This window comes from Xylaria bambusicola, assembly GCF_022495145.1.
Source record: "Xylaria bambusicola strain CBS 139988 unplaced genomic scaffold F5B22scaffold_16, whole genome shotgun sequence".
Classification (NCBI taxonomy): domain Eukaryota; kingdom Fungi; phylum Ascomycota; class Sordariomycetes; order Xylariales; family Xylariaceae; genus Xylaria; species Xylaria bambusicola.
The window spans coordinates 115,068-128,727 of NW_025953569.1; the positions used below are offsets into that span (position 1 = coordinate 115,068).

The 13,660-nt window shown below is 49.2% G+C and overlaps 5 protein-coding genes across 5 annotated transcripts; 2 read left to right on the forward strand and 3 right to left on the reverse strand.

Annotated features, from left to right (window-relative positions):
* Nucleotides 1–2,252: 2,252 nt before the first annotated feature.
* Nucleotides 2,253–3,454, reverse strand: F5B22DRAFT_105401 (uncharacterized protein). Its single transcript, XM_047968705.1, has one exon. It carries the CDS (start codon nucleotides 3,343–3,345, stop codon nucleotides 2,308–2,310), a length of 1,038 nt encoding a protein of 345 aa, XP_047831555.1. The 5' UTR covers nucleotides 3,346–3,454; the 3' UTR covers nucleotides 2,253–2,307.
* A 614-nt stretch (nucleotides 3,455–4,068) lies between these two features.
* On the reverse strand, nucleotides 4,069–6,110 carry F5B22DRAFT_654655 (uncharacterized protein; the record flags this gene model as incomplete). Its single annotated transcript, XM_047979822.1, has 4 exons — nucleotides 5,341–6,110; nucleotides 5,221–5,249; nucleotides 4,864–5,153; nucleotides 4,069–4,797 (listed from the first exon to the last, which is right to left on the reverse strand). Exons 1-4 carry the CDS (start codon nucleotides 5,406–5,408, stop codon nucleotides 4,069–4,071), a joined length of 1,116 nt encoding a protein of 371 aa, XP_047831556.1. The 5' UTR covers nucleotides 5,409–6,110.
* Nucleotides 6,111–6,719: 609 nt separating this feature from the next.
* On the forward strand, nucleotides 6,720–10,194 carry F5B22DRAFT_645632 (acetyl-CoA synthetase-like protein; the record flags this gene model as incomplete). Its single annotated transcript, XM_047978609.1, has 3 exons — nucleotides 6,720–6,950; nucleotides 7,006–8,718; nucleotides 8,770–10,194. The coding sequence occupies 3 exons, from the start codon at nucleotides 6,720–6,722 to the stop codon at nucleotides 10,192–10,194; spliced, it is 3,369 nt and encodes a 1,122-aa protein (XP_047831557.1).
* Nucleotides 10,195–11,194: 1,000 nt separating this feature from the next.
* F5B22DRAFT_603020 (uncharacterized protein) lies at nucleotides 11,195–11,662 on the reverse strand. The gene has a single exon (XM_047974712.1). It carries the CDS (start codon nucleotides 11,527–11,529, stop codon nucleotides 11,317–11,319), a length of 213 nt encoding a protein of 70 aa, XP_047831558.1. The 5' UTR covers nucleotides 11,530–11,662; the 3' UTR covers nucleotides 11,195–11,316.
* Nucleotides 11,643–13,619, forward strand: F5B22DRAFT_603021 (GroES-like protein). The gene is made up of 4 exons (XM_047974713.1): nucleotides 11,643–12,458; nucleotides 12,521–12,531; nucleotides 12,582–12,939; nucleotides 13,006–13,619. Exons 1-4 carry the CDS (start codon nucleotides 12,329–12,331, stop codon nucleotides 13,503–13,505), a joined length of 999 nt encoding a protein of 332 aa, XP_047831559.1. The 5' UTR covers nucleotides 11,643–12,328; the 3' UTR covers nucleotides 13,506–13,619.
* Nucleotides 13,620–13,660: the final 41 nt, after the last annotated feature.

The window sequence follows — 13,660 nt, forward strand, 5'->3', positions numbered from 1 at the left end:
CGAGGTTTCCGAAGCACGAGATACGTAATATTTCTGAAATCAAGGGTAAGCTAGGCTACAAGGCGTCCGTCCTAGTGTACACTTCGTAAATCTTGCATGCCAGATCTTTCGTGTGACACGGGATTAACGCTCAGCCCTATGTTAAGTTCTCATAATAGAAGCACGTAAAGAGTAATCCGAGCTCTGTCAATCCCTGTTCAGCGGCATGGGCATCAGCTGAATGTAGGGACGCACTCAGATCTAACTCTATGCAAGGTATTTCGTCCCGGCTACCGGGAGCAACTCACAAGGAAGCTGTCGTGCATAAGTACGCTCCTACGGGTAAAAGAGTGAGACGGAAAGGCGATGGAACACTACCATTGCATGGGAAGTACAGCCCTTGTCGTTGGGTACCCGCTCTCTAGTCCTCCGTGGCGTCGGGACCGAGCCAGATCGGTACCAAGATTGACGCAACGTGTCAAGGTATGAGATCATATCTACCCGAGGTGTGGCTATATTGGGGGTACCGTATATATGTACCTCGCCCCTTGGGGACCTAGGATAGTCGAGAATCACTGGGTAGCCCCAAACAGGCTTGATATACGCCGTATGCAGTTATTGGCATGGCTAACCCCTGGCAAGAACCTGGTGACGTACGCCTACCATCTCGTGGAGCTGTCAGCGGCCTCACGGATAACAGAGCCTAATGGCAATTTACAATTTGTGTATACCAGGCGTGGGGCAATAGCATGGATGAAGTTGAAGATCAAGTAACTCATATCTTTCAGGGGTATTATTTCCAGAGTAAGTATGGGCCGTAGATATACAGTGGCAATTCCATAGATAAGTGAATAGTATCCGAGGGGTCAATACTGTTGATCCCTGAGCTTCTCCTCATTGTTCAGGGGCGAGAGGGGGTATACCGATCTCTCACACGCCTACCTATTCCGCAAGCTAAAATCACATGTCGAGGTCACGCCGTAAACCGGTGGGACCCAATACCCTGCCAACAGCTTTAGATATTGATCCTCACGATGATCTGGCTTAGTTGTCAGCCGCTAATCGGAAATATTGCCTGGACATTGCTGCTGAGTCAAGGGAATTACTATTGCAGCGCTTACGTGAATCATCCGGCTTGCCACTGCACCTTCTGTACCATCCTACCTCTTTTGAAAATACGGTTTCTAGTTGAGTATACGATTCTTAGCACTCTCAATTGTGGCCAAGTCTGTCCAATTCTCTTCCGAGTCCTTGTAAGTGCTGGATGTTAAGGTTGGCAATGCTGCTCACAAGGAGCCCATTTCACAATCAGGATATTAACAAGGACTTTGTTGTATCGAGAGAACAGTAGTTGAATGCTGGGGCTGTCAGGGAAATTCTTTCCAGAGTAAAGTTCGATTACGGACAGGGGGCAGTTGGGTCATGGATTCGTCAGGGGTGGACATTCCAGAGTAAATATTTCGCTTACCCCAGTTGAGTTGGAGGACAGAAGGCAATTAGGGGCCAAATGAAGTAGTCGAATGATTTTCAAAATTTGCACATTCCTTGGGGTGGAGGGAAGTAGCCATTCTATACACGTAAATAAAGTATGATGTAGCTACCCCTAGCATAAACCTCCTCCGAGGGGTTCAATGCTAGCTTAGTGCCTCTTCATTTTCTATTCACATTAGCTATCTAGTGATTAGGCCATGATTATACGTTAGCTGTGATTTGTTATGCGCTCGCCATCGCCTAGCTATTCAGTGGTTATTACAAAGTGATTAGATGCTAATTAGGTGTTAACTATCGCACTGATCATAATGGTCTTGCTGAATCCTTGCTCTTTTTAGAGGGCTAACATTGAAGACTTTAGAATAGGTGTTGGCATGTGAATATATACCCTTATAGAACGAATGGATAGGGATCTAATACTATTACTCCGGAATGTGTATCTAACATGAAGGGGCTAACTTCGGTCCTTTTTACACGTGTTCGAAAGTTAGATAACACCCTCGCTGTCACTACTATCCTAATGGAACCTTATTTCCTGGCGGAAGTCGTATTTCAGGGGCTCTTGGCAAAGGGTTGGAGTCGGCATGGTTCTGTGACTCTCTGAATGGTGTGTCTTGGATAGCTGCTCGCTTAATTGATCCATCATCTGCTCACCACAGCGAGCTAAAGTTGCTTTTGGGGGCTGTTAGGTACCGTCATCCCCTCCTGTAATATCACACGAAGAGCCAATCCAGTACGATTAATATGGGAAAGGAAAACAAACTTATTCACCATTGGCGGACGATGAAATAAACAGAAGTGCGTTCAGCGTTTGATGACTCATGCGGGATTTAAAAACTACTTTAGAAGGAAGATCTGCTTCCTCTGACCAATAGAGCTCTCCTGAGCCCTCTGCACTGTATTAAGGGCAGCTGTGCCGCTCGCCGGTCCGGAATCTAGCTCTACGAGGTTCAGTCCCAGTACAGGGAGTTGAAGCTCGTTCCGATTTAACATAGCGATCCAATAATTCAACAAGTTCGTCTGCTCTTCGGCACTGCGAGCAGCCATATGATCCGAGCCCCGAAACCCCCTGAGGGTTAATCTTCGACCGAAAAGATCCTGGGGCCCTAACTCCAATTTGCCTGTGCTACCACCTAGGAATCCCAAGTGGACAAAAGTACCACCGTCTGACAACGCACTCATAAGTAAGGAACCGGAGGCTCCATACACGGAATCTAATGCCAAAGCGATTTTCTTAGATTTCCTCAATTCTGTAGCTTGAGTCGCTAGCTCGCTCTCGGTGAACACCTTTTCAGCACCGGCCGCGAGTAAGGCACTCTTGACGCGCTGCGTCTCATCTGAGGAGCGATCACGGATAACGCTAATGACGGAGACGCCACGACTGGCCGCGAATTGCGTGACGTATTGTGCCACGGTTGATGTGCCGGCATTCTGAATAATGCACTCGCCCGGCTTCAAGGTGCGAATCTCCTCGACGAGGAAATACGCCGGGGCGATGGCCATTCTGAGCAGCGCTGCGAAGACAATATCGTTCGGGCGGTCGATCTTGAGTAGTAGTGACGCATTTAGAGCGGCATATGAGCGCCAGGTTCCCACGCCGAACGTGCTGGGTATGACCAGGTCGCCGGGTTGATAGCGTGTGACGTTACTGCCGCATTTGATGACCTCCCCGACACCCTCGTAGCCTAGAATAGGGTTTCCGGATTGACTGAATTTTGGCCGCACTGGATAAGCCCCCTTTATAACTAGAAGGTCGAGGGGGTTGACGGGGGAAGCGAGGAACTTGACTAGAACCTCGTCATTTTGAGGTTCGGGGATTTCAGAGGTCTCGTAATGGATAGCCTTATCGGAGCCTTGTGTGATGACAAAAGACATCCTGCCTTATTGATTGAAAGGGTTTAAAAATTGATAGTCAACGGTGCGCGAGCAGGAAGAATGCGAGGTGCAAATCTCGACGCGGGCACAAGTATATAGTAAATGAGATGCTGGATCTAAGAGATTTGTTCTACGCTTTCGAATAATCAGCGTCAAACGCTAGTTTAGTCAAGTAAATGAAAAAGAATAATATTATGAGGAAAATAGCTAGATATTTCTATACTATCTATGCGAGTATGCCTCTGTCGGTTGAGTGAGTCAATCGGATTCACCAGACCAGAGTAAGAATACTCGGTAATTTATGACATGCGGAGTATAAGCTGGTGCGGCTCTGTTTATGTCATTCTATAACGCGACGACAATTCAATGAAGACGCTATGGTGTAGAGAAGGATAATCGGATTTACTAGTCACTAAACACATGAAACGAAGCAAGAGAAACGAATATTGCTCACGATGGAAGGAAGGAGTTCAAAAGGATGTCATTACGAGATCCATCGAGTCAATATAACAGTACGTTGATGTTACATGGAGGCGGAACCCGATTCGGAATTCTCAACGCTTAAATGCATAGTCGTTTCTATGAACGGACCTTGTCGATGATCTAATGTATATACATCATGTTATGTAACGTAACTATCTAAGCTCTCTTCCTCTATGTCTAAGAAACAAAGGGGACGCCGGACCTATGAAGAGGCTAGAAATCTGGTGCACCGTAGCCGACCTATTGCGCCGAAAAACTGAAGTTCTTGACTCGGCCCTTTAGTGTTAATCCGTTGGCAAGTTTTGCCATCTCCTCCATCGCAAACTCGGCATGTCCCTCATAACAAGTTGCCTTTAAGATAACGTCTCTTGTCGTATACTCCTGGCCTTGCGGGGCAACGAAGAGTTCCTGTGCTTGTTGTGTTGGAGAAGCTGGATCCCAGTCAAGCAGGGTAGTATTATCGCCACCGGAGAACATGCCGTTTACCGAATGCCATTCCTGCGACGTTGATGCTGAGGTAGAGTATGCCTGATAGTCGAGCGTGGAGAGAGAATCCGCCGTTGAGAGCTCGGCGTTTTCGAAGAACTCTACTTGCTCCATATTATTGTTGAAATCAGGACTCATTTCCCAATAGAAGGAGTCGAGATTTATTATGCTGCCATCGTATTGCTCTGACATGTTGAAGCTGGGTTCATGGTGATCACTTGGGGTTCCCGTCTGAGCTGCCCAATCTGACATACTGTTGTCGCAGCCGTCCGGTGAAGGTGGATAAGTGGAGGCTGGGGGTGGTGACCCATCTTCCGACTCATCCGAGTGGGTAGATGCAACGAGTTGACCATTCTGGATCTGCCGCTGGAGAAGCGAATGCCGGTTCTTGGCTGCAAGCCCTGTCCGGTAGGGCAGTTTCGCGCTTACGATTTCCTTCCAATTCCTGCCCATCTTCTGGACACTTTCGAGTAATATTGAGTCCTATGCTATTGGTCAACAAGACACTTCAAGCAAGAGTCGTCTGTGGAGGATTGATTGTCTGCTTACCTCTTCGGCCGTCCAAGGGCTCTTGTCTATCTGAGGGTCCAAACTATCTGTCCATCGCTTGTAGCACTGGTCACCGTTCCGTGTTCCTACCAGTTCTGCGACTTTGATCCATCTTGTGCCAAACTGACGAACTCCTAAGCAGAGTTTCGTATCCTCTTCTCGAGACCACGGCCCTCGGCGAAGAGGTTGTGAGGAGTGATAGTACCACCGTTTGCGACACTCTTGACTGGTTTTATTGGGAAGTTGACGGGCTATGCTCTGCCACTTTATGGTCTTACGAGATTGTCCTCCTATTCAAAATAGAAGCGTTAGTACCAATTTACTAGGATCGCACTGTAAATGGTAGGTTATGCTTACTCTCAGCGACTGCGGCTCTCAATAGCGCACTGTGTCAACCCATGTGTCAGACAATGCAGGTAATGGTAAGAATGATAGCCAGTTATACAACTTGGATGGAACATTGGGCAGTATACATACTCTTCCTCTGGGGTCCAACCCGAGGAGCTCGCAGTCTTTTCCGCTGGCGATGAAGCTGAGCGAGACATGGCGTAGGACGCTTGCGCAACAATCACTTTGATATTGTATAGAAAGCCGCTGTGAATTGCCTGTCCCGTTGATAAAGTATAAGGTCGTCGTGTGCAAATTTTAATATAGTATATGATTTACTCGCACAGGAGCAGTCCTGCATTAGATGTGATATTATATGAGCATCTTGACTGAGTTCACGATAATCTGATCTGCATCCATCGCATGTCTTGTTTCTGACATGTCCAAGAGCGGTCGATCGTTGAGACGCCGGCTGCACAAGACAGGTAATGGTTATACAATCGCGGACTTGCGGTCGAAATAATGCATCTCAGGTGACTCCAAATCCTAGTTTCTGCATTGGGCGATACACAGGAATACGCAAATCGGCTCAGGCTGCGGCCGCGTACCAGGAGGCTCCGCTGTGGTACCACGATAATTTAGGGCTTTATTGCTGCTGTGTAGACAGCCCCTGTTTTGAGTTGAATGGCCTCAACCTCGAGTGCAAGACACGAAGCTTCACCTTCGAAAGATGCCCGAACTACTGAATTGGGCGAATGGTCAGCGCTTGGGAAAGACTGTTGGACAAGCTACTGACCCTCTTATCTCCGGACGTTGGATGAGTACACCTCAATCCGTGCTGGTGCTGGCCCTGTTCCCTGCTTCAAGGTAGGATTCTCGCTTACACATCTGGAAAATGAAACAGATGCGAGTTATGCTGACATGCCAGGGTCTCCGATATCAGTGGGTCTCACGTAATAACAAAATTTCTCGCATATTCTTGCAGTTTTATCAGATGAATCTTGGGGGACGGTACGCGCCAATGCTCTTGCCATTCCGATCGCGGCCTTCTATAGACACTTACTCGTCTGGGGCGAAAGTGAGGTGGGATACTCATGCAATGCGATGCAGGAAAACACCGATCTTTCGTTCTCCGGATTCAGGGTCCTGCTAGAATGGAGTCAGGGTCCTGCAAGTATGGAGTAAGGGTCCTTACTCCAATGTATCACGAGCAGGTTGCAGCCTTTACCCATAGGAGGACGACATAGACGAAATGTAACGGCATCAACAGACGTGTTTTCTCTGAAAGCGAGTTCCGGTCTCAAAAGGGGAAGTGTAGGATACTCGGACTTGAGTAGATTCCGGAGTCATGTTGGAGACTTGCGCAACGATCTGAATGAAGTGGCAAACTGTTTACGAAAGAGCTCAACAGATCATATAGTTCTTATCAACAGCTCAGGCCTCGAAAGTCATCGAAAAAAAACTGACCAGGTCAGCGCTCTATCAGGTTCTATACACCTTCAGCACCTCCTTGATCTCTAAGCAACCAAATGGCGCACCTTACGAAGCAACGAGTGAAGGAGCTGTACAGCACCTTCGGGGAGCTGAAGGTGTTGGACGACATCATCCGCTATCGTGCAGCGGATACTGACCAAGTCCCTATCTTGGGATACCCTAGAAATGACAACGACCTGAGCGACTATGAGAAGTTCACTGGGCAACAGCTCGATTCCTTCATTGATGGAGCTGCGAACCACTTGATTGCCCAAGGCCTGAAGCCGGTAAGACTGGGAAAGCCTCGCAGAAACTTAAAATGGATACTAAACTCTGAATTAGGGCGCAAAAGAGGTAGTTGGAATTTTCGGACAATCTGATGTCGATTACATCGTCACATTCTTCGCGCTGAGCCGACTCGGCTATACTGTTCTGTGCCTGTCTTTACGTCTTGCACCCGTGGCCATTGTCAACCTCCTGAAACAAACAGGTTGTGGCGCCATTGTTCATGGAGACTCTTCGCAAATCCTGAACACGCTCGCGGCTGTCGAGCAAGAGAAGTCTTTGACGAAGATCTCTATCCCCAGCCGAGCACAGTACTCGTCACCACCATCCGATGAGGGGCAATCTTTCGCGCGTCAGGTCGATCGGGACAGTGAAACCCACGATATTGCCCTGATAATGCACAGTTCCGGCTCCACGGGGTTACCTAAGCCCATTTCATTGAGCCACAAGAGTCTCCTGACTCATCCTCTGCAGGGTGCTGGAATGCACAACTTCGCCGTGCTTCCGCTATACCACATCTATGGCTTATCAACTACATTACAAGCCATGTACATGCGCAAGACGGCGAATCTTTATAGCGCTCGCTTGCCGATTACGACAGAGAATCTTCTGATAGCCACAGAGGCCATCAAACCTGAGGTCATCCATGTCGTACCCTACTCACTCGGCTTGCTGGCAGAGACAGATAGGGGCATGGAGATTCTGAAGTCGGCCAAAATGGTCACAGCTGCTGGCGCGCGAACCCCAGACGAGCTTGGAGACCGCTTAGTCAAAGAAAAGGTTCATGTTGGCGTTGTTTTTGGATTCACAGAAGCAGGGCTCTTGGGAGACACCATGCGACGCGCAGAAGATGACGACTCATGGGACTATGTGCGCATCTATTCCAACGTTCGAGAGCACGTCATCATGGACCCGATCGGGGACAACCAATATGAGTGCGTCATTCTTCGCAGTCATCCGGGGCTTTTCAAATCTGCTTCTGGCGAGCCTTGGCGTTCAAGGGATGTTTTTGTCCCGCACCCAACTATACCCGACGTGTGGAAGTATATGACCCGTCTGGATGACCGAGTTACTTTAAGCAACGGCGAGAAGGTCCTGCCATTACCGATCGAAGGCTGCATTCGCGAGCATGAGCTCGTTCGCGAAGCGGTTGTTGTGGGCGTTGACCGAGCGCTTCCTGGCGTGTTACTCTTCAGGGCGCAGTCAGCTGACAGCATATCGGACGACGAATATCTTGACGCTGTATGGCCCACAATCGCCGATGCCAACTCGCGCGCCGAGGGCTTCTCCCAGATCAGCAAGTACATGGTCGCTGTGATACCCTCGGATGTGAGTTATCCTAGAACGGACAAGGGTAGCATCATCCGTGCGCAAGTGTACCGTCACTTCGCGGACACGATTGACGAGCTGTATGCCAAGCTTGATGATGGGCAGGAAGGTACTCTCAAGCTGAGTCTGCCTGATCTCGAACTTTTCCTCAAGAAGACGTACGAAGAAGTGATGGACATCCAGTTGGACTCAGTTGATGCCGACTTCTTCAATGCTGGAATCGACAGTCTTAATTCTATTCAGATGAGACGAACGATCCAGAAAACTCTGTATCTAGGCGGCCACCGGTTGAGCAACAACGTCATCTACGAGAAAGGAAACATCAAGCTGCTGGCAGCTCATCTGTACCGCCTCGCCCAGGGTCTAGGAGATGAGGAAGAAGACAGAACTCCCGTCATGCGTGAGCTTATCAACAAGTATTCTGCCTTTGGAGAAGTTGCCGTAAGTACACCGTGCCAAGTTAAACTTGAATGCAAGCTGACATGAATGCAGATCTTAACCGGGGCCACTGGCTCAATTGGTGCGCACATTCTCGTCCAGATGGTTGCGAAGAGACATATCCGAAAGGTATACTGTTTCGTTCGAGGATCAGACCCAATGGGCAGAGTCCTAGCTTCCGTGAAACAACGTGGCCTCGAGTTGTCGGCTCCTGAGAAGGTTGTGGCCATCTCTGTGGACTTCAGCCGCGAGGACTTCGGCCTCTCGGAAACACTCGTCGAACAGTTTAAGAATGAGGTATCACTAATTGTCCACATGGCCTGGCCCGTGAACTTCAATATCCAGATACAGAGTTTCGAGCCTCAGCTGGCTGGGTTACACTGGCTCCTGGCACTCTCTCTCGCAGTCCGCCGCCCGGAACCCGCTCGGCTCTATTTCGCATCTTCTATCTCAACGGCAGAGAACACGCCGACGCCAGCCCGAATCATGGAAAAGCCCATTGATGACTTCACCCAGGCTACGCCTATGGGGTATGCTCAATCTAAATTGGTCGGTGAGCACATGGTAGTCAATGCGGCCCGCGCAGGGGCACGCAGTTATGTGCTGCGAATTGGGCAAGTCGTGGGCGACCTGGAAAATGGACAGTGGAACGATGCCGAGTTCGTGCCATCCATGTTCCGATCAGTACTCTCCTTGAAGGCACTGCCAGTACTCAGTGAGGACGTCTCATGGCTTCCAGTAAATACCTTAGCCACGGCGTTCCTGGAAATTGATGACACTTTACGGGCATCACCGAGGCCGCATGTATTGGATCCGGTCAACCCGCCAGTATTCTACAACATGTCGAACCCCGACACCTTCTCTTGGAAGAGGCTTCTCTGGGCCCTCAAGGATGCTGGTCTAGATTTCGAGGCCGTATCATTCACCGAGTGGCTGCAACTACTGAGGGAGGATGCCGCCCGCGGTAATGAGAAGTACAACCCGGCTGTGAAGCTCCTAGACTACTTTGAAGATCGATACAAGTCGAGCCTCAGCAAGGAAGCGGCCCACAAGCCAAGCGCGACTAATGGGGCTCACCAGTCTAATGGAACCAACGGAACCAACGGAACCAACGGGGTCAAGGCGAGCAATGGAGTCAATGGGGTAAATGGGGTCAACGGGGTCAACGGGGTCAATGGGGTCAAGGGAGTTAACGGAGTCAACGGCGTCAACGGTACTAAAGGGATCAATGGTACCAACGGAGTTAATGGTACCAAAGGGGTTAACGGTACTAATGGCGTAAACGGTACCAATGGTATCAATGGTGTCAATGGTATCAACGGAGTCAACGGCTATGACTCTGACGGCATCTCATGGGATACCAGGGTGCTACAGCGGGACAGTGCTACTATGCGGACACCGCCGAAGATCATCGAGGATGGGTATGTGAAGGTGTTCCTGTCGAAGTGGCTTCCCGTATGGACCAGGACTGCGGCCTGAGAGCCGCTGATAGAACATAAGGCGCACCGGCGCAGGTAGGGATTGAAGCTAGGAAGTGTCAGACAGTGTTCAAGCAGGAGTAGGATTCTAGAACTTGGTGTAGCGCAATGGATTCAGCGCGCGCTCATTCACTACCGCCAGGGGACATGACCAGGACCATCTATAGGACTTACAAGTCACTTCTTTCCTAGCGTCAGATAGACAGCAAACACGACCTTTGGAATTTCATGCTGAGGGAAAACGAGCTGTGATACCATGATTACTGCTAGACAAAGTAGTAAGAAGCTGAGAAATACTCGGAGCGGAGATGGTCACATTCTGTGATACTGTTGGTACATTTTGAACGGCATTTGCATACACCAGCCACTTGTGGTTCTACGTGTAACTGTGCCACTACTCCGCGCCACAATACAACAGCACAGCAGCTATTCAGGCGGGGAGGAATTCAAGGTATACCCAAAGTTGACAGCCTTTCCCTACTGTCCTTTCAACCGATGTTCAATATTTTCACTTAGGTTTACCAACCCGAGAAACTACTTGGTCGCTTGAAGTGTACTTACAAAACTGTAATAGGGGTGAGATGTTCATCGAAGATCTTCTTCCTTTCCTTGATAGTATTATTGTTACCAACGTCACTTGACCTCACCGCTGACATGTCGACGAGAAGATCACCCGCACAAGTATCCCTTTAAGACCTCGTGACTAAGCGTCGCCCATTAAATTGACTAATAGCTTAACCATCTGAATCATTAGGACTTTCGGCATGCGGTTGCCCTACTCTAAGCATTCGATTCTACGAGTGTCGGCAATAGATGCATACTCCGAATATGTCAGTGTAAGGTCTTAACTTCAATAGAGTAGATGTGCCACAAAGCTCACCAAGTGGCGGCATATGTGTCGCATCTGCATTAAAGCCACTGGATTGACATTTGCCCCGGTGGTCTGATAGGAGATTCGGTGGAAAATCAAGTAGCACGTCAGCAAGCGGCCGCAATTCGCATTTCAAGACATGTGTTTGTGTTTGCTAGCACTGGTATTTTGCTTTGCCATTGCGAAATACGGTCGGGCGACTCCGCTCTCATGGACATGCATCGTTGATCCGGAGTTGTTGATGGGCCCCGATTAGGAATCTGATGTAACCCTTGACGCGCTGTTTGATAGATTTCCTAAGTACACTGCAGCGACAACATGAAAAATTGTCCGATTAAAGCTGTTATCAAACGACAAAACATTAGAGACCATATGATGGACAGATAGGAGAGAGACAGTGAAATGAAAGGCATCATCAGCACTGGTTAAGAAGCACAGAAGTTGAGGTAATAAAGTTAGGCACATTTCTATTTAGATGTAGGTACTTACTTACCTACTGAGCCACCTACGCACTATGGGTACAAAAAGTAATACCGTAGGCTTAGAAGTAAGACATCATAGCTCCTCATTGGCTCCAAAAGCAATCACCAGTGGTTATCCAAATAGGAAATCAACAGGGGTTCCGGAGTCTGAGCCGCACTATCCCCAAAGGAGTCTCATGGAGCTCCGGAGTTGAGAGCATTCGTTCACTCAGGAGTCACGGAAGACACTTTGATATTATGATAGTCAACCAACATCTTGAAGACTCCGAGTGAATCGACAAATTCAGTTCTTTTGCCCTCATGTTGCAAACTCCTATTGCCCGAAGTTGTCGAGAGGAGTGAAACATTCTATCCCTAGCTTCGGCACACCCTAGCGTGATGGCGCTCACCGACAGAATGTTGCTCGGACTTGTGTAGCAATGACCAATCTGTGTATGCAAGGCACACCAACATGCAGCCTCTCCGATTTTTCTCAATTACCAAACTGGATATCGTCAACGCTGAGGCCTAACTATTCTCCTTTGGATTGGAAATGCGAGGAGATAGTCCCTCCCGATGGACCGGTTAGATATTCCCAAGGGAGAAAGAGTGCACACCATTTCGAATATATATATCTATTGCAATGACAACTTGTCTGATATGAAATTGGAAGAAGCATCACCAACAACAACAACAACAACATCATCACATCAGACTTGAGTCTCAACATCTACAGCAACAACAACAACAACAACCACCACATCCTTCAAAACATCAAACCTTAAACACTCACCATCTTCACCATGGTCTCCTTCACAGTTTTCAAGGGCTCTAAGACCGGCATCCCAGTGCAAGGCACAACCACCAAGCCCGATGCTCTTGAGGGTGACAAAGTCCTTATGAAAATCACTGCCTCGGGTCTCTGTGGCACAGGTGAGCTTCAATCCTACCTACAATGCAGATAATAGAGACAGCCGCTAACCATTACCGTTCAGATCTCCACTATGTGAGAAACACGCTATTCTACCCCTGATCCAAGCTAATCGGTCGAAACAGGTGAACCAAGACATCGTTCTCGGCCACGAAGGCGTTGGTGTCGTCGAAGCCGTGGGCCCTAACTGCACTTACCTCAAAGTCGGCGACCGCGTGGGTTTCGGCTACGAACACGACAGCTGCGGCCACTGCCGTCACTGCTTGACCGGTAATGAAACCTACTGTGTTCACCGCTGCACCTACGGCAACCAGGACCTCGACCAGGGAAGCTTCGCTTCTCACGCAATTTTCCGCGAGGCTTTCCTCCACAAGATCCCCGATAACATGAGCGATCTTGACGCTGCTCCTCTGCAATGCGCCGGCGCTACGGTCTTTGCTGTTCTGCAGGCTTACAACACTCAGCCGACCGAGACCATTGGTGGTAAGTAGCCCTTTCTACTCTCCGGTTTCATCCCTTGAGCCCCCGACCTGACCAAGACAATTACAGTAATGGGACTTGGTGGCTTGGGCCATCTCGCCATCCAATTCGCCGCCAAGATGGGCAACAAAGTCGTCGTGCTTTCAGGTTCTGAGTCGAAGAAAGAGGAAGCTATGAGGCTCGGCGCCCACGAGTTTATTGCCACTAAGGGCAAGGATAAGCTCGAGGTCTCGACACCCATCGACCGACTACTCGTGACTACCTCATTCCAGCCCAACTGGGAGCAGATCTTGCCGATCATGGCGCCCGGATCTGCCATCTACCCACTCTCAGTAGCGAGCGGCAACTTGGAGATCCCCTACTCGCCCATCGTGTTCCAGGGAATTGCTATCCAGGGATCTCTCGTCGCATCGAGGAACATTCACCGCGAGATGCTTGCATTTGCTGCTCTGCACAACATCAGGCCAACAATTGAAACCTTCCCCATGACGGAAGCGGGCATCCAGGAGGCATTTGAGAAGCTGAAGCGTGGTGACATCCACCTGAGAGCGGTCTTGACAGCCCAGTAAATGGGTGGAATTTCATTTGAACGGTCATAGATAAGCATTTGCGGGAATTTGGGGTAAAAAACAGCGCGGCTACGCATATAGAAAGCTAATGAATCCAAGCTACTTTTTTCATTATCCCCCCTTGTGCTGCTATACTAAACGTGACATGTACTGCG

What these genes read in the sequence shown, in the direction of transcription:
- F5B22DRAFT_105401 (XM_047968705.1), bottom strand. Translation starts at nt 3,345, where the DNA reads ATGTCTTTTGTCATCACACAAGGCTCCGATAAGGCTATCCATTACGAG.
- F5B22DRAFT_603020 (XM_047974712.1), bottom strand. Translation starts at nt 11,529, where the DNA reads ATGTGCCTAACTTTATTACCTCAACTTCTGTGCTTCTTAACCAGTGCT.
- F5B22DRAFT_603021 (XM_047974713.1), top strand. Translation starts at nt 12,329, where the DNA reads ATGGTCTCCTTCACAGTTTTCAAGGGCTCTAAGACCGGCATCCCAGTG. An exon ending in GCCGACCGAGACCATTGGTG is followed by an intron (nt 12,940 to 13,005) that starts GTAAGTAGCCCT and finishes AGACAATTACAG; the next exon opens with TAATGGGACTTGGTGGCTTG.